The 27,603-nt window shown below is 37.5% G+C and overlaps 1 protein-coding gene across 1 annotated transcript; it reads left to right on the forward strand.

Moving 5' to 3' along the window:
- On the forward strand, positions 1-27,308 carry COG2 (component of oligomeric golgi complex 2). The gene is made up of 18 exons (XM_063151662.1): positions 1-93; positions 627-788; positions 1,518-1,583; positions 2,525-2,605; positions 3,206-3,309; positions 4,500-4,608; positions 6,331-6,510; positions 7,507-7,631; positions 8,911-9,037; positions 12,754-12,893; positions 15,924-15,985; positions 17,225-17,376; positions 19,035-19,235; positions 20,021-20,093; positions 21,225-21,367; positions 21,874-22,013; positions 25,099-25,279; positions 26,874-27,308. Exons 1-18 carry the CDS (start codon positions 25-27, stop codon positions 26,973-26,975), a joined length of 2,217 nt encoding a protein of 738 aa, XP_063007732.1. The 5' UTR covers positions 1-24; the 3' UTR covers positions 26,976-27,308.
- Positions 27,309-27,603: the final 295 nt, after the last annotated feature.

The following is a 27,603-nucleotide window of genomic DNA, read 5'->3' on the forward strand; positions in this document are numbered from 1 at the left end:
GCCGAGGGGCGGTGCGGGCGCTGCATGGAGGGCAGGATGAGCCTGCCGCGGGGCCCCGAGAACCTTTGCTTCGACAAGGACGAGTTCATGAAGGTGCGCGGGGATCGGGGCTCGTGGAGGGGCGAGGGGCCTCCTGGGGAAGGGGGTGGCGGGTTCCCAGCGGGAGAGCGCGGCCCGGAGCCTTGGTGGGGATTTTACAGCTCCGCCAGGGCCCTTCCCGGGCCGGGCTGCGAGGAGCGCCGGGGGTGTCACTGACCGGGGAGCCGGGATCCGGCCGTGTCCGGGTAGGGCCGGGCTCCGAGACTGACGGGAGCGAGAGGCCTCGCTGCTTGCAGAGAGTAGAGCACTTCTCAGTACTGAATTTCCACTCTTGGCTGTTGTTTCGTGGTTTGGTTGTTTGGTTTTTTTTAAGTCTCCTGTATTTCGGGGAGCTCGTCATTGGCTATTCAGCCCCACGACACTCTGTGCTTTTCAGCCTAAAAACAGAGAGTTTAGCTAGTGCGTTAAGAAGCTTTTTTCCCCTAGGGCTTTAGTTTGGTCTACTCACAGGCATATGGAGTACTTTATTTTGGGTGTGTTCTCTGTGTGAACTGTTTACTTACATCCTTCTCTGTTTCCTGTTTCAGGCGGATTTTGATGTTGATCACTTTGTGTCAGACTGCAGGAAACGTGTGCAATTGGAAGAGCTCCGAGAGGATCTGGAGCTCTATTACAAACTCCTTAAAACTGCTATGGTAGAACTCATAAATAAGGACTATGCAGATTTTGTTAATCTCTCAACAAATCTCGTAAGTGTTACTGGTTGTACCTTGTAGTTCAGGCTTAGTGTGGTTCAGTGGGATTTTTATTTTTCATATGAAAAGTATATGGCTTTTATTTTGTCATTTTATGATTTAAGGCATCTTAAACTGATGTCTCTAATCCCTGCACTGAGACACCATTCCTGTAGAGCTTACAAAATTGCTGTACAGAGTTGCTGTTGGCCTGTAGTAAGTGTTTTAGATGTATGCATTTTGTCTTTTAAAGCTGATTTGTTAGGGAGTTAAAACTCAGGGCAAACTTTGTTTGACACTGTCAGCACTTTTAAAATTGAAGGAAATAAATTATTAAAATAGAATACCAATGATAAAAGTAAGTCTGTTTTGAAGGATTCTTTTCGGAATCTTTAAACTTTTTGTATATCAGAGTAGCTTAAAAAATCCCCAACTTTATGTCTGAAAATTGTAATTGTTCCAATTATACAGATTCTCAGACTGAGACTTAACATACTTCTGAGAAGAAAAATTTCCATGGGAAGAAATTTTGTTTACCTTTTGGCTTTGTGTGAAAGCAGTTGTACATCTTCATGCTTGTATTTGAGATAACATATTTTTGCATTGAATTAAAACCTGGAAATTATAAAGGAAGTTATGTTTTCTCACTTCACTTTCAGTATCTGTAAAATGATAGGCTTTGTCAGTAATTCACATATGAACTTATCAAAAAAGTAATAAATGTGTTTGTGGTAATTTCTTTAGGTTGGCATGGACAAGGCTCTCAATCAGCTGTCAGTACCTTTGGGACAATTAAGGGAAGAAGTTATGGTATGTTCAAAACAGCTGTTGTCAACAGCTTGGTAAACTTCAGCTCGCTCTCCTGTGATGTACAGAATGTTTTCTATTCAAGTACAGAATGTCTTCTGTTCAAGTTAATATTTGTTCCAATAAGCTTTTCTTTGAAGACTGATGACTTAGATTGCTAGTAGGAGAAGCATGGTGTTTTCAGGCACTTGTATTGTAGTAAATTTAGGTTTCCTATAGTGCATTTCAACCAAGAGATAAAGAGTTTCTAAAACTTAACAAGTGAATAGACTCTTGCAAGACAAGTCTATGGATATATCTTGAAGCTGTTTTAATATTTTAGTAACTTAAAGATGGTAGAAAATTCAGATGCAGCACAGTCCCTTTATGGACTTACTTTCCTTAGTGTGTGGTTTAACCATAAAACATCACCCTTTTGTAGGTGGAGCTTATTCTGGCTCCTCCACAGTGAGTTGGTATTTATAGGAAGGGCCAATTTTTGATCATCTTGGCAGCCAGTTCAAAGGGATGCTTGCTGCCTAGATGTGCCTCCAAAATATCACGCCCTTTGTGTCTAACAGAAAACAGGGTCAGCTATCATAGAGAAATCCTTATTGCATGAAAAATATTATTTAAAACTGATTTATAACTTCAGTTGCAAGACATAAAAACATAGTGGGTTGATTGCCTGTTTTTAGGCAAAGGTCATTTGTTCTCTCTAATGTAATAAAACAATGGTTATGGTGGAAATAATTACATTTGATTTGCAGTGGCAATACCTAAGAAGCAGGTTCTACTTTCAGTTATTTAGTTGTATTTATGGCTTTTTCACTTGATATTGTGTAGCTTTTATTAGTCCCATGATCTTATTAATCTGTGTCTTAAGTTTAGATTTTTTTTTTTTTAGGTTTTTTTCGACCCTTAAATGGGAAGCAGGCTTTACATACTGACTTTTTCTCTCACAGAGTCTCAAGTCATGTGTCAGTGAAGGAATTCAAGCAGTAGATGACCGAATGACTAAACAAGAAGACATTAGAAGAAAAAAGGTACAGCAGATAGTACTATCTTCAGAAGATCATCCTTAGGATAACTTTGATTTTGCCATTAACCCAGAGAAAATGAAATTAAGAAAGTTCTATGCTGTCTAGATGCACACTGTGCAGGATTTTGTACTTGTAATATGTAGTGAAATTTTGGTTGACAAACTTCATATTTTACAGTGTCTAGTTGGTCATAAATCTTTGCTTTACTGTAGTTGCCCAAAACATATGTTTGGTTTAGTTGGATTTTTTTTTTCTTTTGTAACAGTTACTCTTGTTTCTAACTGCAGTAGCATATAAACTTACTTATTATGAATGGAATTGAAGTACAACTGTTTAATTTTTATGGGAAGGAGACACACAAAGCTTTGAAAAACATCAGGGATAGGAACAACTGTCCTACATCTGTGACAAACATTTATTTGTGGTGTTTTATGGACATATGTGAGCAATACTTCAACTGAGACATGACTCAAGTGTTAAGATAAAGGGAGAAAACTTTAACCAGGAAAAAACCAAAGAACTAAGAAACCATCTAAAATGTTTTCTTTAGGTGATGTCAGTTGGTATTGGGGTTAGACATGAAAAATCTTTCTTTAATTGCAGATGTGTGTCCTGAGACTTATTCATGTTATTCAGTCTGTGGAGAAAATTGAGAAGATTCTACATTCCCAAGGCACTAAAGAATTGTCCTCTTTAGAGGGAAACAGGTAAAAAAATTGTAGTGTTCGGTTTTGTTTGTAGTTGATGGGGCTAACTTAATTTCATGGTGTTGTTGAAGGTGAATTTACAAGCAGTATGGTGTATCTTTAGAAATGTAACTCTGATGGACTAAATTATTGGAATTTTAGTATTTTCTTTGTTTTAGTCTTCTGCAAGCCAGTCATTCACAGAACGTGTAACTCAGACTCCAAACTTCCAAATTGCTCATGGTGCTTTCAGTAAGCAAGCTTTGTGAAGCTAGTATGCAGTTATTTTATTTCACTTTATTTTATTAGAAGTCACTAATCCTCTCATGTCTGAAATACTCTCTATAGTTTATTCCAATGTCATTTGTAAGTGAAACAAAATAGTTTTTCTTGTTTTCCCTGCCTATGTGTAAGTGAAAGGACTGCTGCAAGAATAGCTAAATGCAGACAAGGCAAACCTAGTACAAGGAAGGTTTGTGACAAATTCCAGTCAAACCTCTTCCTCTGCCTTTGCTGAGGATTGCAGGATGTTGTTCAGCCAGTTTTGGAACAGATGTACCAGTCATGCACTTGAAAGGCTTGACTGGGATGCAAGTACAATTTAAGCTGGAGGGAAGACACAGTGTGAGACTGTCTCTTCAGCTCAGTGTGCTGGATCACATGATTGATAGTGGGGGTAGGTGTACCAGAAAGTAGGTTGATACCTAGAGGGACAAAAGCAGATGTTTTCAGTCAGGTGAGGCACTTGGCAGAATTAAGTTTGCAGTTAAGATCATTCTTGAACAACTGAAAATTCGGCTCATATTGGGATCGTGTGGGCTTGAGAAGGGCAGGACTGTTTCTCTAGAGATAACTATCATTAGTTTTACTATATGATAGAGTAAGAAAGAAACAAATCTGGATGGTGAAGGTCACCTGGTGCAGTTGCTGAGCTCTCTTAAGACTGACTTTTCATGTGATAATAGAGCTTATGTTCCTCTCGGCTTCTGCTTCACCCACTTCATGTTAGAGCTGCAAAACAGCACTAATCATGTAGCATGCTCCGGATCATTATTGCTTGATTGCAATCATTATAGTAGTACCTATCAGAATTCAAAATACTGAAATTACATAAAATTGAGGGTGAGCTCTGTCCATCTGATACAGATGAGAGGGAGTTGGTTTGAAAGGATCTAACTGTGTATTCTCATTTTGTATCTTCTCTCTTCTAGTCCACTTGTAACTGGACAAGTTTTAGAGAGAATTGCCACAGAATTTAATCAACTACAATTTCATGCAGTACAAAGCAAAGGAATGCCCCTTTTAGACAAAGTGAGACCAGTAAGTATTATATGACTCTTAACACTTGCACAGTCAAGCAAAACCAGTATAAATGGAAGACAAATGCCTGTTTCCACAGAATTTTATTGAATTAATTCATGGAGAAAAATGGGTTTCATGAGGTCATTTTTATCAGTTGACTAGAACTATTGCTTTTTCCGAGGGTTTATGCCCTGTTTGCTTACTTCTTTAGGATTAATTACTGAGAGTAACAGTGGGAAATATGACAGATGTTTTTGTCAGCCTAATGTATCTTGCAGTTCGTCTGCTGACTGATACTGAGGCCTCGTTCTAGAGATTAATGTTTGCTTTGTTAGCTGCTGTGTACAGACCAGAACATAAATGGAATGTGCCTACATAGCGGCTGGCTTGAATATATTCAAGTTTGTCTTCTCATGAAATTATGCTAGCCATTACTAATCTCCCAGCATGCTCTTTTACCTGCTGTAAAAGACTAAGTGATGTTTTGGTGGGACTTTTTTCTTCTATTCATTCAGTGGGGAGAGGGAATAAACGAAAACTTGTGCTAAAAGAAAGCTGTGGATGTAGAGATGGGGTAATGCTTTAAGCTGATTCTCATGAGGGTGTCATTCTTAATGGCTTTCAAGCTGTTGAGGTAGTTCAGAGTTCCAGTTTGTACCTCTGCCTGTTGGCAATGCAAACTTGTTTCGGCTCCGGATATCCATGGGATCATTTTGTTACATGGACAGTTTACAAGACTCCTCTGGCCACTGAGTTGGATATCTAACTTGGATACTAGCAGCAGTGAGCATGAGCAGCAGAGTAGTGTATGGGTTGGGAGAACATTTGTCACGTGGCTTCCTTAATGGTGTTTGCCAGGACTTGTGTCCTGTACCTGTTGTTGCTAAGGCTCATCAGAATGTAGCTTTCATGACTAGTCAGCAGTTGGGTTCCTGACTTTGCATGTTCAGTAAAAATTGTATGAATCATTTTAGGATGGATGGACACAATACAGCATGTAAAAAGAGAGAGAAGAAATTTTACCGGCTATACTCATAGTTCAACTCCGACTGCTTTAATGTGTGTTGCTGATCTTCCTTCAAATGCGGAGTTATAGGGCCAGGAGTATATCTGCAGGTAGTGTAGCAATGGACTCACTGCTACACTAGTCAGATCTAGTGGAAAAGATGTCATGGGAGATCAGGAAAAATGGTTTGCAAAAAGGAGAATACGTGTAGACTGAAGAAGCTGTTTGGCAGAAGCCAGAAGGAATCTAATTTCATTGGTGTTTGCTAGTGTCACTCAGTGTCATTGGTTTGTGGTAATTTGACAAGTAGTGCTGGGTACACACTGTCTGTTTAGTCTCTGACAGTGAGGGATAAATGCTACAATTGTTATCCCTGGTCACTTATTGTAAATCTTTTGTTTATTGTCACATACTGGTTCAGTTGAACAAAGAGCAATCAGTAACTTATTTCCTCAGGATAAAGCAGACCTGATATAAATTACCATGGAACTTACAACATATAGAACATAGTAGTAATTGCCTTTAGCTTTATTATAATAAATCCTGTCTTATATAGCATCAGTAGCCAATTAAGTTTGTGTTAATGGTCATTGAACACTGTCAGTTATCAAATTTTTGTACTTTTCAAGTAAGGCTGGAAAGCTGAGTTAGGCACATCTGGATGAATTTACTTCAGCAATGATGACAGGCTTTGATTTTGGCCTTTTCTGACCGTATTTTCTTTGTCTTTGTAGCGAATTGCTGGAATAACAGCCATGTTGCAGCAGTCTCTGGAAGGGCTGCTCTTGGAAGGCCTTCAAACGTCAAATGTTGACATAATACGCCACTGTCTGCGCACTTATGCAACAATTGACAAAACACGAGATGCAGAGGCATTAGTTGGCCAAGTGCTTGTAAAACCTTATGTAGATGAGGTAAGATAACATTAAAAAAATTCCATTTGTTTTCCAAACATGCTTATTTTTCCTGTGAACCTCCAGCTTTTGTTAGCAGCTTCAAAATATCTTTGTGGAGAGAACAGGATAACTGAGCTGCAGCAAAATGTCAGTTTGGTTGTTGTTGCTATTTAAGAAGAAAAGGATGGAGGAATTCTCTTACTTGCCTGTCACCAATTTCAAGTTATATCCAGGGTGGATTCTTTTTCTTACCTCTATTTTTCTTCGGCTAAAGAATCAAAAAACCAAACCTCTCCCATTTAGGACAGGTTTCCATTGGGTTTCTGCTACGTGCTGTAACAGCTGCTACAGCATGGGACATGTCACTTTCCCCTCAGTTTTCTGAGGCTCTGTACTTTCACCACTTCTGCACCATTCCACTTGTTTTTGTAGCAAGAGGCAAACGTGTTCAGACATTGGAAGAATACCAAGAAACAAGCTGTTGTTCTTTTCCTACTGTCTTCTCTTTATGGCAGAGATTATCCCTTTTCACTGAGTATGAGGCACTGTCCAGACAAGCTGATTTGCTAGCTGCTAGCAGTGTCACAGAAGATGCTTTGCTTTGGCTTGCCTGTATTTGGGATTGGACCAACCACAACATCTGGAAGGAGTTTTTACTTTATTCTGAGTTTGATTAGCTTTTATCAGTTCCCTCTTTAACTTGACAGACTGATTCAGGTGACAGTAATGTGGCAGTGGGTTGGCAGCCAGACATAGTGGCTCACATTTAAAAGAAAGGATCTCCTTCCCAGTTTTGGGCCAGTCTTGTCAGTTAAGAGTGCTGCTTTAAAGGAAGTAATAATTCAGGCTGGCAAGTTATACTTGGAAAATATAATGAAAAAAAAAAGGTAATATAAGTAATACGCTGACTATCCCAGTATTTGAGGTTATAGTGTTAAGAGTTTTGTGAGTCTTGCATTACAGCATATTTTATATTCACTTTTCTGGGCGTTTAACACTGAGCTGTTCTGGCAGGTGATGGTGGAGCAGTATGTGCAATCCCACCCTAATGGCCTCCAGGCTATGTACAATAGGCTGTTGGAGTTTGTTCCTCATCATTGCCGCCTCCTGAGGGAAGTAACAGGGGGAGCAATTTCCAGGTGAGTATCTTGGGCTTCTCAGCTGCACTGAAGTCACAACAAGTATCATATGCATTGAAATCCTTTGCATTATCAGCTTTCATGCACTAATGACTTATCTGGCCTTTCCTGAAAATTCGAGTCAAGTTTGATTTGTACCTCACACCTCTGTTTCTCAAAACAAAACAGTGAGCAGACTTTCCTGGTGCTGCAGCCCAGACCTTCAGAGGAGGCAAAGACAATCCTGTGTTGCAGTCGTAGAAGTGAGTTCTGTACATAATACAATGTGTCAGATAACTTGGGTTTTGAACCCATTAAATATGATTGTACATTTCATCCAAGGAGAAGAGCATAATAAAGCTATTAAAATATAAGTTCAGAAGATATTGAGCTACTGCACATCAGAAAAGTGGGAATGGTCCTCAGAGGTTTGACTGATTTGTTGCATATACCAAAACTACAGGTTTAATTTATTTGTGCTTCCACTGTGTTCTCAAAAAGTGCTTAATTCCTTATGCAATTAAGTTACCTGTTTTTCAAGCTTAAATAATTCAGGTCTACTGAATTGAATCCATTTAGTCATCTCTTTTCAGGATGGTTAATATAGCAGACTGCTGTAATTAGCAGAACTATGGACATAGCCCCTAGGGACTGCAGGATTACTTTTCTAATTAGTCATCCATTGCTGAGCTTTTTATGGCTCCTAAGTTTTACTAACATTTTAATTCTTTCAATCCCTCAGCAAGTTTTAATCGTTCTTCTTAATAATGCAATGTTTCTACTTTGTAGTGTGGTGTACTAAATTGGAATAGAATGCTATTATTTCTTCTGCTCTCAATTTTTAAGTTTCCAAAATCAAGGTAACTTTTGATCTTTTGATCAAACACAATATGTATAAATACAGTTTGGAACAATTAGGAAGAAGTTCTCTTTTTCATTGCATTAGTCACATTATTCCTACTTGGTAGATCTTGGAAGTTTGGAGCTATTAAAACTTGAACTATACCTAGGATTTCTCAGCTGAAATGTACTAATTTTCCAGTACACACTCGCAAAATATGTAACTGATTAATTTTTAAAACACTTTGAGAGTTACAAAAAAGCACCTTTGATTTGATAAGAGTGTGGAATCGGATTAGGAATCTTCGAAGGAAGAACAGTTTAGAGAATCACTATAAATATGTAAAAAAAATTCATTGCATTTTGTCTAGTGCAGTGCATCTATTTTTTAGTGATTCCTGCCTCCAAATAGAAGCTTAGTGGTAAAATATAACCATGGAATAATTGCAATTTTTTTCAGTGAAAAAGCAGATATTGTTCCTGGATATGATTTCTTGGTGAACTCAGTGTGGCCAGAAATAGTACGTGGTTTGGAAGAGAAATTACCATCACTTTTTAACCCTGGAAACCCAGATGTGTTTCATGAGGTAATTAATTTCCATTTTTTCCATTTCTAATTTCTGTGACAGACGCAAGAATTGAAAGAGTCGTGTTCTCTAGCTTCTCCCCCCCCTGCTGCTTTTGTGTAAATTCCTGTTGTTGCATGGCTTGGAAGAGGAGGTTATCTCAAACCACTTGGTTCAATTTTCATAGGAATTAATTCTCCCCTCAAGTTTGTTAGGAGAGCTCATACAGAAGTTATTGGATACCATTCAGCAGATGAAATTGTTTTTATTTTGGGAGTAGAATTGCAATGTTATTGAAGATGGGAGTGGATGACTCCAGTGTTCACTCAAGTCTAGAACTGCTGTATAGCAGGAGCTGGTAATTAATATTAATTAAATATCTGGGTTGCAACTTATTTTTTACTATGGGAAGATTAAAAAAATTCTTTGTTTTGCTTGCTTGTTTTAGCTTTTGCTCTCTTGCAGTACTGCATATTATGTTGTGATTATAAACACAAGTCAACTAAAACCTGAAAATATTTGGCAGCACCATCAGGTTTAGAAAACAGAGATAGTATTTCTCTGATATCACAAGCTTACATTAAATAATGAATTTAAAGTACTTGTCACTCTTGTATTTTCTTCATTGGTAGTGCTGCTCTGTCTCTAAAACATCATCTTTTACTAATGGTGAAATAGATTTCTTGGTCTAGTATGAAGATCTTCTCTGGCAGCGCTTTACTTGTGACTTGTGTGTTGCAAGTCGAAAATAGGAACTCTTTGCTTTTCCTCATGTCCTGCCTGCTTTGTGTTTAATCATGATTACTGAAAAAATTGGAGTTTTTCCCCCTGGCAGTTTGACTTGTGTTTAGTGTGAAACATTTTATTTTCAAGATAGAGATGGGAGGCAATGGTAAATTGTCTGAAGGAAGGCACTGTTGGCATATCAGGACAGATGACTTGAGGAAATGCTGGCTTGCAAGTGGAGGTTTATAAGGCTTGTGATTCTTCATGTCTTCCTGAAAAACTGCTTTTACTAAACACTTAGATATTTTTTCTTGGAGTTTAAGTTCTCTTTTGTACAGATAGATTGAACAAGTGAAGGCAGATAGGCATGACTGAGAGTGTTTGCAGTGCTGTCTCTGAAGAAGAAGCAAATGACATGGATGTTGAGGAAAGCTGTGGTAGTGCCACGCAAGTGACACTGTAATGTGTTCCTCCTCCCACATGAGAATTCTTAGTTTACCATGAAGTTTTAGTCACTCTTCCAGCTTTCACCTTATGCCTACATACTGCAGATTGTGAGCCTTGTTGGGCCTTTGCTGTACTGTGCTCCATGATGTACAGGAGTGTATTGTGTCTTCAGAAAAGCTGGGTTTGCTTAAAAGGCCTGTCTTATGTTACACTGATACTGGCCAACAAAGGTGTTTGGTTTATTTAAAAAACACCAAACAATCAAAAAAAAACCCAGCATCCAACCATGACTTCCAGGTAAATCACATAGTAAGTCTAAAGTACTTTCCAGACTGCTTTTGACTAATTAAGGGACTCATAGTCATTAAAATCATTAAAATCATTACAATATTTCACTTGAAAATCAATACAAAGTTGAAATGCCAAGTGTAAAAATGCTATTACACCTATCTAAAGACTAATAGTTCTGAATTGAGAGGGAGGAAAAAGCCTTTAAAATTGTTTTGCTCTGATGATGAGCCAAGTAATGCTACACAAATTTTAGACGATAATATTTTGTCTGCATTTTCTAGGTTGATAGAAATGCAGAACAAGTTTTTTTCTCCATGTGTATTTTCATATATACCTATAGGTTTAATGCTGTGTTTTCTGTTCAGGGGTTTTTAGGTGTAGAGGAGAGAGGGGGATTGAAAGATTTGTTTTAAATCCTTTAAAAATCAGACTGGCAATGTTAAGTATGTTAAAATAAGCGTATGTGCGACATGGCTTTTTAAAATAGTTTCAGGTTGATGTGCCTTTCTTTGAGTTAGATGGGTAGTTTTATGGGTATTTAAAAGAATACTTCTTTTATCCCTAAACATTCATTTAAGTTTAGATTTCTCTGTTTGAGAATTGCTCCCTTTTGGTTCCCAGTTTTATTTTTCTTAAATAGCTGTGCAGGCAACAACCCAATCCTAGAAGCTGAAATAGGAACCAATCTTGCAGTTAGTTCCCTCTCCTGGATATAATGTTTTCAATATTGAGATAAAAGTCTCTTGAGGTGCCATCTATTTTGAAATTGATTGGTCTCTACAGAGTGTTTGGTTTATATCTCTGACTTACACTTAGGGTAGCAGAGCATTAACTGCTTGTTTGCCTTTTTACAGTGCTGGGTTTATTATCTAAGAAAGGAGGCCTGAAAGAGAAATAATCTGTCATTCAGTCTGGGTCTAACTCCCATACCTTTTATGGGTTCATTGTGTTATAGATAAAACCAGGTTAGGAGAAAAGTAGTCACTTAAAAGCTTTTGGATGCATTTTTCAGGATATTATCTTGTCACTGAAACTACCACATCACAAGAAAGGGATTCTGTAGTTATACCTTTAACAGAAAGTTATGAACTTACTGAGATACCCAATACTGAGGCATCCCTGTGGCAGTTCATGTCCTTTGTTCACAGTAGAGTTTTTGAGAGCAGGCCCTCTAAGCAGCAACACAGGGGATTCTGATAACATTTTACCGCTTCACAAGAGGCAAAATCACCTGGCTCCTGTAGTGTGTGCTCTGGATTGTGGATTGAACCCTAACCCTGCAGTGAAGTCAGAAGCACTGAGAGATTGTCTGGACTATTTCATTAATTCAGTGTTGGATTTATGAGAATATATGATAAGTTTTATGGCTGTTTCCTAATTTTTTTTTAATAGAAGAAACTTGCACAGAAACCAAACTAGCTTTCAGTTCATAGAATTTTAACTGCAGTTGTGTTTGATTATAAGTTTATTTACCTAAGTTTCATGGTCTGTTAGCAAGGTCTATTTTGTATGAAATAACATTTTTTGTACTGTTTTACTTCTGGCTTTCATCAAGTATTTGACTTTCTGCTTTGTGCATGATTTAATTTAATATTTCATTATTTTCAGTGTTCTCATACTATTGAGACCAAATCCACAGTATGTTTGGGGATTAATGTTTTTTTTTTTTTGATTGCAACCAACTTAATACTATTCATAAACATCTTATTAGAAGTATACACTGGATGAAGTTAATTTATGTGAAATTTTTTGAAGTTCTTCTGCATTTTTTGATATTTACAAAACATTTTTAGGGAAACAGCTCTAAAAATTCTTATAGTACAGGTCCTGTGTAACAGACAAAAATATTGTGCTTCCATTCTCATGTGCAGTTGGCTGTGTGTACTTCTGAGTTTCATTCCTGATTGTTTCTCCTTGTTGTGTAGTTTTATCTGCTGCACCTGACTGTTAGTAGTGTGCAGCACCACCCCAGTGATTGAGCTCACAAATAGTTATGAATCTCTGATCAGTTCTGCTTGATCAGCATGCTTGGACAGTTTTATTGTTTTTAGAAGCGTCCTTACCATAAAGTAACACTTTGAAGTTAATTTGGTTTTGGTGTCTGCAGTCCGGGCTTTTAGCCTTGTGTGATTAGGTGATGAGGGGCAGTGTCAGCCTATCCTGACCCTTGAGCTTAGTTGTAGCATCATACAGGTGTTCTGCTGAATGGGTGGTGGCCTTCCTTGTTTGCTGGGAGCCTGTGTGTGAGCAGAGTGCTCCTTCTCTTCCTGCAGAGATACACCACCAGTATGGATTTCGTACGGAAATTCGAACGGCAGTGTGGCTCCCAGGCCAGCGTGAAGCGCTTGAGAGCTCATCCCTCTTACCACAGCTTTAACAACAAATGGAATCTGCCTGTCTATTTTCAAATAAGGTTGGCATGCATTTCTTTGTTCACTCTTAAGGTCACACCTCCCCATTGTTCAAAGTCTGACTTGTCAACAAATCATATGCAAATCAAATTAAGAATTTAATTATGTCAAGTAACTTTTATATATCTTTCAACAATTCAGCAACAAAATCACATAACTACTCTTCAGTATGTACTGTGTTGTTACACCAGATTTGATAAGCTACTCATAAGACTTTCAGGAACAGATCTAAATAAGTCTTGAATTCTTGTTTCAAATTATTTTTCTCCAGTGTCCCTGAAACTATGCTGTATGTTGAATGCTACTTATGCAAATCCAGAGGAATACTTACTGTGAATAAAGAAATCTTTTTTCTTAGATGTATAGAACTAAAGGACTTGAGAACTTTCAGCTTTTCCAGACCTAGCTATGTTTCTGCCATTCTTTATGTCTCACAGGATGTACTCCTTAAATTGTATCATTGCCTTCCCAAAGATTTTCCTTCTAGTCCCTGTTCCTGAGGAGCTGAGTAGTAACTTCTGGAATATTTTAGTAGCAGGTCTGATGTATCTATAATGTTTTCTTTTACAGACATGCAGCTAGAAAAGAACAGAGTGAGCCAAGTCCTTTTTAAATTCTAGTAATGTTAGAATTTTAATGAACAAAATAGAATACAAAACTGTATTTTTAGAAAGGGTAGTCTGCATGTCTGATTGTAGGCTGGAGAGCAACCCTCCAGGCAAGGCATTGATGAAGTCTGCTATCACCCAGCTATGCCATGTGTAATCTCTCTTGGTCCAAAGCCTGAGAGCCTCTTAAAAAAAAAAAAAAAAGCCCAAATAAACAAAAAGTGGAATTTCCCAAAGAGGGGGAAGAGAAATTGATGTTTATTTTTAACCTGTGTCACTTTAGTGGCCTTTTTTGTTGCACAGTTCTGTAATTGGCAATAACACTACCACAGTCACATTTATACAGTTTCTTTAATCCAGGGGGAATCTAGGAATCTTATGAGTGGTAGAGTTAATATAAGTAACAAGAACATGGGGCTGGGAGCTGGGTCTTAATATTTTGGTGGTTCGTGGTGTTTTGTAAAACTGTAGTCCCAACATCTGATACCCTGATTTGTTCTTTTGCTTACACATCTGTTCCTGCAGTTGTGTAGTGAACTGATAAGGACCTGTTACTCAGAAAAAAAATGACTGATTTTCAACTCCTGTCAATTTCCCCGAACCACTTAACTGTACAAATATTCATGCTGGCCCAAGGGAAGTAGCAGTAGTATTCACTACATAGTGATGCACAGACTGAAAGTGTCTGTGGAACTGCAGCCATTATGAACCTTTTAACAGAAATGTATCATTAATTGCCCTTTTGTTTCAAGTCCAACTTTTCTAGTAGGAGACCAATTGATCAAACTTTGATAATCTTGCTCATAAAATTGAAATGGAGCTTCAGCGTATTTCTCTTCAAAAATGTTTGCCATTAGGTATTCTGAGCTCTGATTGATTAAAACACTTTTAAATATAATTTTCCTTTAATCCAAGATTACTGTAAGACTAAATAGTGTACTATTTTGTGAAATGTTTGGATAACAGCAGCTGATTTATCTTAAATGGTAGTGTGCCTTTATATTGGAATCTAACTTTGGAAGTACCCATGAACTCTTCAGTGTGTGAAGAGTAATAATTGTGAAAATAATACAACATATTAATTATATATATCAGGAAAGCTTTCTCTGGATGTGTGTTAATATCCTTTAAGTCATACAAGATTTTGATTGAACTGTTATCTCACACTTCAGCATTTATAGTTAAGATTTTTGGTGTTTTCTTTTTTCAATTACAGAAATTCCCCAGAAAAATCAGCCATAACTAAAGCCTTTAGAAATGATCCTTTGAGGAGCATATGGATGTTCAGGCATTTCTTCTGTAGCAGTGCTGGCAAAACAGCACCAGTAACTCTTTCCCTGTTTCATTCTTTCAGTTGTGTCAATACAGCTGATTGTGCCCTACACTGGGGAAATGATTTCCTATGTAAGACATACTCAGCAAAAATTACATTGTCATTAAAAACCTTATTCTGTTCTCTAATCCTTTTCACCAAAAGACTTAAAGACACTGCTCTGTTGATGGAAGCAGGGCATAGGCGGAACTGAGGCTTTGAAGCCATTTCACAAACGTGTTTAGTTGCTAAACATTGATCCTACTCCATTAGGAGTTTGAGCAAAAAAAACTAGGTGGGCTCCTGTCCTGATCTGGAAATGATAGTTAAGAGACTTTAAGAGAAATCCTACAGGTTTGTAATTACTAAGTTTGAAGACTTACAGAGTTACTATGATGCACATAAAAGCAAAAAAGAGGAAACTAGTTACAACAGAACTTTATACAGGGAAGCTTAAATTGATGCAAGGATGGAAAAGTATCAGAGGTTTTAATAACCTGCTGTTATACCTAGAAAATTTTGGAGATGTCATTTTGGTTTGGGTTGTTGGTTGTTTTTTTTTGCTTTGAATGGTGATTTTTTTTTTAAAAAGGTATTTTAGAACGGGAATTAAACAAAAAAAACCCAAAACAGGTGTCCTTGGGGAACTATTGATTTTTATTAGGTACAGAATTGTTTGCAGAACCTTATGTTACTGCTCATTAACAAACATGTAGAAATCTGGAGCTCCACTATCATGTGACATACCTGAAGGTTAAAGAAGGTCAGTTTGATTGCTTATAGTTTAAAAACAGTAACAAAACAAAAAATTTCCTTCCTCAAAAAGCTGAGGACTTGTCACTCTGTGAGCTATCATTTTGATGATAGTTGTGGTTTGCAACCACTTTAATAATATCCTAAAGTATAAGCTTTGTAGGTGCCTGTAAAGTGTCAAAGGTTCTCTTTCAAGTGTTTGAATGCTGGTGTTAAGATGGGCAAAAATAACCCCAGGTTTAAAATCTGTGTATGTCCATTGATAGCACATAGAAATAATACTGAAGTAAACATTGGAAAATGTTTAGGCATCAATTTAAACAATGAATTGTGATATTCAAATTTTTTCCTTCTCGTAGATTCAGAGAAATAGCAGGGGCCTTAGAAGAAGCACTTTCAGATACACTAGAGGAAGCACCAGGTAAACTTTTATTGCAAAAAATATGTATTGTAAAGGAATCAGTTGTAAAATTAGCAGTGATCAGTCTGTCTCCTGAGTATTCAGTAACATGCATCCCGTGGTTCACATGAGCTTCCTTATTTCTGATTGACTGTTCAAACAGTATAAAACATTGTTACAGAGATGGCAATGTGAGAATTCTGATCAGTGATGACTTTGCTTACTAAAAACCCCTCTTTAGCAGCTGGCATTGACATACTTATGGAAGCACCCCTCAGTGCAAGAAGGAGTTGTTAGCATTTGACATCTTCTAAATGACAACCAAAAGGCTGTGCTGTGTTATTGGGGCATATTTTTCTTAATGTTGTAGCAATGTATAGCACTGTGTAAAAATGGCTGTCTGTTGGCAGCATTTAGGCTTGCTGTCATTCATAGTGCTGGTGTCTGCTCCAAAAATGCACATTGATTTATGGGGAGGTATACACAAGAGGAATAGCCTGATACATGCATTAGAAGCATATTGTAATCAGAAGGACTAATTTCAGCTAACAGAGTGAATACTTATGAAGAAGGTATCTATGGGCCACCTAAATGTCTGTATGTGTGTATCCACACATGCCCTCTGAAGCAAACCAGGAGAAAAAAAATCCTAATTGAGACAAAATATGTATAAATCTTACCATTCACTGTGTAGGCCTGGAACTTGCAGACACGTTCCTTGTCTTTCTAATTGTATTCTCTAAAATGTTAAAACTGCGTAAAATGCTTTAAATGTAAAACTGTGTAAACTGCTTAAAAAGTATTTTGTTTAAATATGGACATTTGTACAGTATTTAAAATAAATATTTATAGCAAATATCTCATGTAACTGGGAGAGGAGCAATAGTTTAGTGGAAAGGGAATATTATGTTATGGCTGGCAGGAATATCTAATGTAACTTCTTCAAAAGACTGCCAGAAATTATTTTGGAAATGTTATTTCCTGAAGTGGATTATTTGGCCAAGCTGTTTCTGCCTTTATTGCAGGCAAATGCCCATTTCTTGCTTTTGCCTGCACAGCTACAGCAAGACTTTGGTGGAATTTGAAATCTAAAGCATTGAGGAGATAGAAATGTATTAAGCATTGCCTGAAATAAACTCATAAAAAACTATCTGATTATTGTATCTTTTAGGAAAGATCTTGGGTAATGCAATTACACTGATGTTGCATCTTTTAAAAACATTCTTGGGAACTTGACCTTTGTTGCCTGATCGTTTCTAGCTGGGAGCTCCTTCTGTCTCTTGGCCACCCACATGGTGTGGGCGAGTCTTGTGAAGTGCTGGTCGGATCAGATGTTTGTGCCGCTGTTAGCGCACCGCCTGTGGAAGCTCAGCCTGCAGATCTTGGCTCGCTACTCCGTGTTCATCAGCGAGGTGAGAGAGCAGCCTGCTGTGAGGGGCTGGTGGTGGGGTGTGTCCCTCAAAAAGAGACTCTTTGAAGCAAAATATGTGACCTCTTTTTAAGAGTTTTGTGAATATAGTGGTTTTTAACCTTCAAGCAGTTAATGAGTTTGGCTTATAAAAAGTATCACTGCAAAATATGTGATTAGTCACAAATATCAGTACTGTTGCAGTGCTGCTGTCTGCTGCTTTGGTGGTTGCCAAAGCTGTACTTCATACTGCTTAATTCTGTCTCTGCCACTGAAACAAGAAGCCAAAATCTTAGTTCTCTTCTGTTTGTGTGTTGTTGATTGAGTGAAGTTGTGAAACAGAGCCAGGTATTGTAAATTAAAGGCGACTCCAGCAAAGGGGAGAGAGAGTGATGCATCTGACTTCATCATCAGAAGGCTAATGAGTTACTTTATTATACTCTACTATGTACATTGTATCTAAACTGAATCTGCCTTGTGCTCTCTCTTGCTCACGACTGCACAGACTGCACTCTGATTCTCTCGTGACTGTCCTGTGACAGTCCCAGCACACACACACACTCTTGGCCCTGATAGGCCAAGGGAACAAAACATCCTCACTTTGAGTAAACAGTCTCCATATTGCATTCTACTTTAGCACAACACAGGCACAGCAAGCAAGATAAGAATTGTGTTTTCCTTCTTCTCTGCTTGTCTCACAGCTTCTTTCTGTTCAGAGGGCTTGTGAATACCACAGCCAGGAAAAAAATAACCCTGCAAATAAGGAGTGATATAATCTAGATCAGTTTTTTAGTATTGAGAATGCAAAGCCAAAGTTTCCTGGGCAGCTGACTCAGCATCAATGATCACTGCTTTTGAGCAGAGAAAATGTGCTTTGCTCTTGTACTGCCTGCTCCCAGCTGTACAAGTGAGCCCCTGTTTCTTATGCCATAGAGAGACAGTACAATAGAAAAACTGGGATTTGAAGAGATTTCTGGAAGTCATTTGGTCCCAATTCCTACTCAAAATAGGACCAGCTTATATAAGGTTGTGTAGAGCCTCTTAAGTTGAATTTTGTCTGTCCAAAGATGATAATTGCACTCTTTCCTGGGAACCCTGGTCCAATGATTGATTGCTTTTTCCTCTTATGTGGTCAGAATTTCTCTTAGCACAGTACATATCCATTGCCTATTACTCTCTCAGTGTACCTCAGAGATCAATCTGATTCTGTCTTCTTTGTACATGCCCCTTCAGTAGTTGAAGACAGCAGAAAGATCTCCATTTATAATTTCTTTTGTGTCTCAGTGACTTAGTTCTCTCAGCTAAATCAGCTCATGCAAAGTACTGATAAGTACCAGAGTTAAAGCAGAGTAGTCAGGGGAAGCACTTGCCTGACAGCAGAGAGCTTGAGGAGGTGGGAGGAGGGAGCTGTTTGACAGCAGGACTGGACTGCCCTCTCTTAACCTTAGACAAACTTGTACTAAATCACCCAACTTTGTAGTGCACTCAAATTTTTTTAACATTTACTTTTTGCATATTTTAGTAATGGTATTTGGTAATATCCCTTGAAAGTATGGCATTCTAATGCTGAAGGCTTACAAGTCTTTTATGTACTGTTTCAGTTTGTCCAGCTTTAACTGCCTTCACTATTGCTGGGGTTCACACTTCAATCTGATGTTTCAGGTTTCTGTAAGGCCCATTTCCAGTGAAAATACAAAGGAGAGCAAAAAACCTGTGCTAGTTGCTAAAAAGGAATCTTCTTTAAGCCTCAACCCCAGTGAGGACCAAGGAAATGGATCTTCTGCAGAAAGTGTGCCATTGTCTTCTATATCTAGTACTCAGCTGATATATGTTGCTGCAGATCTGGACAAACTGCAGGATCGGGTTTGTGCTTTTGACTTTACTTAGAAAGAATCTTCATCATTGTTTCTGGCATCTTGTAAGAGCATTAAATTGTTTAAAATAATGTACCATAATTATTTTTTAATCTTAAATGCCATAACTTGGGGTGTCTGATAACTGAAATTCATGGTCTACTCTGTGCTTATTTGGAATGGCAGATTATGGGCAAACCACTTCAGGTATTTAAATTCTTTTTATCAGTAGCTGCTGGGCTTAATTCCTAAAATAATATCTTTCTGAAGTTTTTTGGTGTGAAGTGTCACTCTACCAATCTTACCTTTTCTAGTGAAGTCTCTGCTGCAGCTTGGAGTGTGGTGCAACATTCAGCTTTAATGTGTTTAAGTGTTCGCTGGTTTTAGTCTTTGAGGTTGGAAAAGGTTTTATCATCATGATTATACTTGATTAATGATCCAGAATCTTGAGGAGAGATGTATGTTGTTAATTGTCTCCCAGTAGGGATGATTCCTATGTATTTATTTTCAGTAAGGGTGAATTTTCTGTAATTTGTGAAGTTGTAAATTGCAGGAGGTTTTGTTAATTCTAAAATATTTCCTCTGAGTACAATAATAAGGTAGAGGATTTAGTGTGTGATCCTAAATTCCTGTGCATATTGTAAAGTTTAGTATTGATTGAACAGAGATGCAGTAAAACCGTAGAAATTGAGGGTGTTTTGTGATGCAATTCAAACTTACACGATGTAGGAAAAGGAAGTAAAATTTTTATAACATGTTTATATATCTCTCTCAGTTTTGGGTTGTTTTTTTCAGATTCCTGACATCTTAGACATGATTAAACCAAAGCTTGAAATGATTGGCTTCAAGAATATGTCTTGCATTGCAGGTAAAGCTGAGAGGCTCCTTCTCCTTTCTCCCAAATCCCCTCTGCCAAAAAAATGAAATCAACTTTTACAGTTTCATTATTTAGGGTGAAAATACTTAATGAAATTTGCCTTCTGTTTAAATTGTTAAATAGAAACAATCTTGAACAGATCTATTGAGTCTAGAAATTGCTTAACAATTAAAATTGAGTGAGTCTAAAGTGCTTTTAGGATTTTTCTCCAGAAAGTGGGGACTTTATCCTAGAAGATTCATATCATTAAACTTTTGAAATAATTTGGAAAGAACACAAAAGGAGAGGCTTTCCATTATCCAGTGGAAACTAAAATATTTTTCTAAAATGACTGTTCTCTTTTAGGCCTGATGGGTCATTTGAGGCAGAGGTTTATCAAAGTATCATAGTTAAATATCTTAACTTCAGAGAGTAGAAGCAATTCAGTATTCTCCTTTTTTCTTTCTGGGTTTTTGGTTTGGGTTAGTTTGGTTTTTGGCTTTGTCTCTTTGGTTCATTTGTTTGGTTGTTTTTTTGTTTTTTTTTTGTCTGATCATTCTTTATGTGAAATATGGAGTTTGATTTTAATTTAATAATTAAAGCTAGACATGCATGAGTGAACTAGTGATCTAGTCCCTGTCTGCAAGCAGAGCCAGAAGTTCTGCATCATGAATTCTACTGATATCTCTAAATCAGCACTGCTGGTAGATGTCCAAGTCTATTAGAGATGTAGGAGCTTCTGCACATCTGCTGCTCAGTAGATGGTCTGTAACCAATCACAGCTTTGAGTTGAACATATTCCAGTAATTCCCTAGGGAATTTAGAGAGGATTTCACAGTTTCTTTGGAAGGTCAGAGCCTTTTGATTCAAGCCCTTGCCTCATTGGTAATACTGGAAAAACTTTGAACCTGAAGAATGTCACTTTACTCCACTTGTCTTTCCTTGCCTCTGTCTGTGTTTCTGGCTGAGGAATGGTTGGTGTTACTGGCAGTGTTTTATAAGTGGCTGGTGTGTATTTATTTGGTAAGCATATCCTGTACTTGACACCAGACAGTGAGTGGGATTAGGAAGCCGAGGGGATTCACATAACTTGTGTTTGGGCAGGGTAGCTCAGTTTAAACTTCAGCATTTTGACTTTAATAGGAGCCTTGGAAGATTCAAAGACTTCTCTCTCAGCCTGTGTGCCTACCTTGAATAACAGGATCATCCAGGATCTCAGTGAGTCCTCCTTTGCATACCTGAAGAGTGCACTGGAAGTTCCAAGATTATATAGGAGAACCAACAAGGTCAGTACTGCTTGCAAATGAAAAAATAAATCTCAGAAGGGCTTGTGCTGAGATTATTGAGTTCTTTGAGCCTGTCCATATCTGCTTGAGAGAGCCCATGACAGTGTCTTCAGCCTAGTGAAGTATAGTACAAAGCTGTAGGTATTTTAACAGAAGTGTAATAGTCTGTTTTGGGCACTGAGTCTGCTCAGCTTTGTCTGGAATCAGTAAGAGCAGAAAGAGCATTCAGGATCATACCCTGGTAATAGGAATGGTTTGGCACATGCATCTCTGAAAAAGCTTTGGGCATTTTGAACCTTGTTCTGTATTATATTGAATAATTTTGTGATGGTGTCTTCCATGTGTATAAGGATCTCTTCATTGACTTGTCCTGAATGGTTTATGTATCTCTTTGCTTTAGGTACAAGATTAGCATTTTTTACATGTGCTAGAATTGGGTGTTGATGCTTTGAGTAAGTAAATGACTGGTTCCTTCTTCCCCAACTTGTTTCCCTGTCATCTGCCAGGAGGTGCCAACTAAAGCCTCACCTTATGTTGACAGTGCTCTTAAGCCCTTCTACCGACTGCAGAATGACTACAGAGACACCTTGAAGCAGCCCATGATTCATCAGTGGTTGGAAGGGGCTCTCTCTGACAGCACACAGAAGTAAGAAAAACATACAGAACATTACTTGCCTTAGTTAAAAACTCCAATGTCTATGGAACAGGCACAGGAAAAAAACAAAATGCTATGAATTAACACAACTGTAAAGAAAATCAAAATGCAGCACTCTTTAGGTGGGAAATATTTCCTTTGATTTGCTCTCATATTGCATGTTCAGCAGATGAAAAGCTGGGCAGGGAATCCAGAAACCTGATTCCTGCTCAGATCTGTGCAAACCATGATGAGGTGGATAGGATGTTTGAAAATTTGGTTAGTTCTGGGAATGCAGCAGTGAAATAAAGATGTGCAGAATTGATGTAAGACCTTAAACCCATTACTTTCAATGAAAGTTGCTAACCTTGTTACTTTCAATGAACAGTGGTTGAATTTTCAAGAATTTGAGTTCTACTGTCCTTTGTCTTCTTTAATGTATGCTATGATTATCCAGTTTTTTAGTGATTAAAAAAAAAAGCTTTGGGCTTTTTAAACTGCTGAAGAGCTAGTTGTTCACAATTTTAATAAGGCAGTCATAAAGTAATACTTTCTTTAGCAGATCTTCTGTTTCCTAGTTAGCATCTTGAGGGCTTTTGAACCTGTGTAGTAGTTGTACATATGCATTAGTTTCCTTAGTGGCTTTTTTTTCCCGTCAGTCTAGCTGTATTTTAAATTCTTACTGCTGTATTTTAAATTTTTACTGAGCAGGGATTTTGCATTTTGTGAGGTCTCCCGGTTAAAGCATGTAACACGAGACAGCAATACTTGGTTTTGTTTGAAAGTTCTGCCAAAAAATTTCACAGGACACCTCCTACTTTTTGTGTTGTCAACAATTTACCCTTTCTGTTAGCTATATTTTTTTTATCTCTAACCTTGCCTAAAACTAAAGAGTCACCTTAGCCTATTTGGATGGGTTTTTTTTTTCCTTTTCCCATATTTATAGCTATGCTTTGGTTGGTTCTCTTTGACCTTTCTGACCATAGATGATAACACCAGAAGAATCCATGCAGGTTAAAGTATAATGTGTGCTTTCTGTCTGTCCTTACATGGTTTTTCCCAATAATCCTTTGCATATTATATTGTCTGTTGGCTGCTGTTGAGCATAGATTGATTTTTTTTTTTCCCTGGGATTTAACCTGATAGTAATACTGCAGTTTTAAACCATAGTCAGAACAGGAATTTTTTCTTATTCTTTGCTTCCTTATGCCTCTCTGCTCTTCCTCTTCTGGTACTTTTCAGAACAGACATAAAATTGTAAGACAATTTTACACTTTCACCAACCATCCTCAAAATTTTTCGTAAGTATTTTGGACAGGGCTAAGCTTAGGTTGATCTTGACTGCACTGGCCATTGTAATTTTGCACAAAACCTCTTTTTTCAAGCTTGGTGTCTTTTTACCAGTTTTTAGTGCATGGAAAAAAACTTATTGTTATTTGTTAAGTAACATTGCTGAAGAACTGCAAAGATTCCTGGAATCTCAATCCACTCAAGGTTATTGAGCTGAAATATCTTGGGGTGAATTCTTGTCTGTCTCTTTTATCTGTGTGCCTGGTTAATCTTGCTTTTAAAGCTTAAGTGAATCTGGTGACACCATGCAGAGTAGCTGTTACATAGTTCCTTGGACCCAACCAGAACTTTTTTGCCCCCCAAAAAGCAGTTCTTCACTTTCCAAAAGGTTAAACATGATGGCAGTGGTTAATCACCAGTAAGACTGGCAGGTTCATTTCTTAATTCCTTAGAATTTTCTGTCAAATTCTGTTTGCAAGTTTACTATTTTCATAATTTTGTTCTAAAATATCCTCATTGGCAAGCAACAGGTCAAAGAAACTGGATTTCTTACACGGAGGAGTATTGTAGTTTATTTATTGAGAATACAAATGCAAATAATTTCTTGCTGTGATAATACATTCTTATATATTCACATCCAAATGAAAAAACAGAAAAGAGCATAAACTAGTTAAAAATCACTGGGGACTGAATTTGCTTAAATGGCAGAAGGATTTAGGAGTACAACAGAAGTAGGAATTAATCACAAGTGAGTGGGACTAGGAAATACCAAGATATGAGAAGAGGACACGACTGACTTTTACTGGAATACTTTTACTTTTCATAGAATGCTGTCGTGAAACAAGTTTTCATGGCACTGGCAAGCGCTTTTTCTTTAGCCATCCCTATTTAATTACTTTTTGTAAAAAGCTTTTCTGCTTTTTGTTGCCTTCTTGTTTAAAATCATGAGGAAGATTGTTTCAACTCTTAATTCTTACAGTAATATTTTTCATAGGCTCTTTGAAAGTTAGGTATTTTAGCAAATTACAGAACATAGCTCAATCTGGTCATTTCTCTCATGGATCTTTTAATTTCCCATTGTTGCTCTGTTTTCCCTTCTTATTGTTAGCTCACTGTCCTGGGCATCTGTTAATTTGTATGATATGCTCTTTCCACTGAGGCATGGGGTTTCAGTCCATAAGACTTTTTGAACTTTTGTTGAGTAGATCTCTGATTCTGTGCTTTCTTTAATGTTGATTCTTTCTTTGTGGGCAATGGTGTTTTATTTTATCTCTACCACTTCTAAGTTAGGGTTAGGGTTCTTCTCACTTTTCCTGCCAGCTTCCTGAGACTCCTGTTTAAATCAGTTTCTTCATTTTAAACTGACTGGTGTGCCTATATGTGCTGTCATACACACTTTTGTAACTTGCCAAAAAATAATGTGGGTTTTGGTCTGTCAGGCTGTTATTCCTGTCCTGACTATAAAATTGAGTGTTATCAGTAGTCTATTGATTGTAAAGAGAGGCTGATTTTGACTGTTTAAAATTGAGCAGTTGCATTCCTTGGTCACGATTGAGTACAGACATCTTGAACAAGTCAAAATTGTTGTGATGAGGAGTCTTCAAGACTAAATAGTAATCTTCAGATTAACCTCTGGAACAAATAATGGAGATACTGGTCAATTGGTAATACTAATCAGTAGCTGCTTTGCAAGGGAAGCCATTCCTTCTGGCATTGTTCAGCAGGGCCAGTGATGTACTTCTGTGTATGAAGTAGGCTCTTCTGTAAAGTGGAATTTTTTCTTTCTCATTAACCTTCCTTAATTCAGGTATTATGAAACTGTATCTGATGTGCTCAGTTCTGTTAAGAAAATGGAAGAGAGCCTAAAAAGGTTGAAGCAAGCAAGAAGAACTGCAACTTCAAACCCTGTTGGTACAAATGGGGGCATGAGTGATGACAACAAAATCCGACTCCAGCTGGCCTTAGACATTGAGTATTTTGGAGAACAAGTAAGTTATGACAAACAAGTTTCTTCTTATTATTAATAGTTTGGGAAGGGAGATGGAAAAGGAAAGGGAACCTTGACTCCAGTTTTGGTCTTGAAAGCTTTGCTGGTGTGGGTTTGGGTTTTTGTTTTGTGTTTTCTCATTTGTATAAAGGAGATTATTTCAGACCTTGGTGGTTATAGATACCACTTCAGCAATGCATACTTTCCTATCCTTTCTTGTACAAATGCAAATCTTATATTTCTTACTACTTAAAATTCAAGTACTGCTCAGTGCTTGGAAGCATTAAGGAGAAACACTGTCTTTACAGATGAGAGGGCAGGGACCTGACTTAGGTGTGATAGAAACTTCTTTATGGCCCTTCTTTTGTTTGTCTTCTGTCGGGGTGTTTCAGCCTTAACTTTCTGCATGGTCAGGGTCTGTTCCCAAGAGCTGTGAGGATGTCAGCCTGATTTGTTGTGCTGCATAACTGTAACTGATTCTCAGTGCTGAATACGAAATTTTAAATAGCAAAACAGAAAATATTCCAAGAAATGTATGAAGTAGCTACATTAAATTGTATAAACATACTGTTTTGTACTCCTTTATTTCTAAAAATCATATCTATTCCAACTCTGGTATTCTATCATAGATATTCCAGCTAAGAGTGTATATCATTATGCAAGGAATTGTCTGATCTTGTTTGTGAGCTGATACTGCTGATGCATTCTAGCAGGTAGATTAAGTCTGCCTGTGTGTGAGCAGATGCTTTTCTCAGATATGAGACTAATCACAATTGGGTGGAACTGTGGAGATCTTACTAACAAAAACTATTATTTGTCAGCTTTTGCCTGGGGTTGAGCTGTTGTTCTTTTCCATGACTGCAGTGTGATTTTAAGCTGAACTGGGAGAGATTTTTCATACTCATTTGGAGATGTTTTGGTCCATGTGACTATTACAAAGAGGTCCAGCAGCAAACACCTTTTCAGAATCACTTCATTATGGTTTTAGTTAGATCCAGATTTTTCTGCTTCACTGCACTCTTAGTTTTTTCATGGCCATATTTTTCTTATTGTCAGAACAAGAGATTTCCTGGCTAAGAAATTACTTGCAGCAACCTCTGTAATTGTAGAGTTGTTTTTGTCTCCCAGGAAGTTCCAGGCTAGAACCATAGGCTTTTGCTGCCTATTGAAATGCTTTCACCATCATGCTGTTGGCTCTTCTTGGATGTATTCACGTTGATCTTTAAAGTATTGCCCAGAAACTTCATTTGGAGTGGGAAAAAAAAAAAAAAGAATCAGTTGAAATCAATGCATTAAAACCAACTGCAGCCAAGTTTCTCTTTCTAATTGCTTCACTGGGAAACTTCCAGCTGGCTTTAGTTACAAGTTGCCTAGAAGATGGTGAAATATTTCCCTGCAAGACACTTCTGTAACCAGAGAGACTTAACTGAGCAAAGTTGGATGCAAATATTTACAGTTTGCACTATATGCAGTTGTGTTTTTTGCCACATGTCAGTACAGGAGAAAACATAGGCTTCACTAAGTATTTTAAGTAGAATAATTATTGGGGTTTCAGTGTTTTAAAGAAAATTAATGGGTTTTCTGTATCTTTTTAGATCCGAAAGATGGGACTGGAAACAAGCAGCATAAAAAGCTTTTCAGCCCTTGCAGAGCTGGTTCTAACTGCCAAGGATCAAGCTACAATGGAACCATCCTAGATGTTTTTGAAAGCATGTGACTGAAGATAAACAAGGTCCCTAAAAGAGAGAGAGAGAGAACTCTGCTTTGTTTTACCAAATAAATAGCAATTAAGTGCTTCCTAAAGTATCTCAAGCAGCAAATCAGTGTATCTTCTGCCTTGATGAACTTGCTTCACCAAAAGACTAAGACTTTATCAGTTATCCATTATATGGAAAGCAATCGAAGTTCTAAACGTTCTACTATAGAATAAAAGTAGAAGAAAATGTTTTTCTTATTTTTGTTGTACAACTTGAAATGTACAAGAGCAAAGTTCTATGTTGAAAATTATATGTAATAAATTGTCTTCCTAACGTTTGATGTACCATATGTTTTTGAATCAAATGTATTGGTTGATGGCTGTGTTACAACCCACTCCAGAGGCAAAGTAACTGAGGTTCTTGTTAACTGAACCCGTGATCAGAGTGGAAGGACACTGAGTGATCAGAGTTTATATATCTATATATACACATAGAGCTGTATCTATCTATCTATCTGGTTTATTTTAGAGCAGTTTGGTTGCAGTGAAGGAAAGGTATGTAGCCGTTTTGATGATTGTCTATAGAAATAGAACAATATGAAAGTAATATCATTTAATATGTAACTATA

This window comes from Melospiza melodia, chromosome 3, assembly GCF_035770615.1.
Source record: "Melospiza melodia melodia isolate bMelMel2 chromosome 3, bMelMel2.pri, whole genome shotgun sequence".
Classification (NCBI taxonomy): domain Eukaryota; kingdom Metazoa; phylum Chordata; class Aves; order Passeriformes; family Passerellidae; genus Melospiza; species Melospiza melodia.

Coding starts and splice junctions, on each gene's coding strand:
- COG2 (XM_063151662.1), top strand. CDS start 25: ATGGAGGGCAGGATGAGCCTGCCGCGGGGCCCCGAGAACCTTTGCTTC. Junction 4,609..6,330: donor TTTTAGACAAAGTGAGACCA/GTAAGTATTATA, acceptor TTGTCTTTGTAG/CGAATTGCTGGAATAACAGC. Junction 20,094..21,224: donor GAATATGTCTTGCATTGCAG/GTAAAGCTGAGA, acceptor TGACTTTAATAG/GAGCCTTGGAAGATTCAAAG.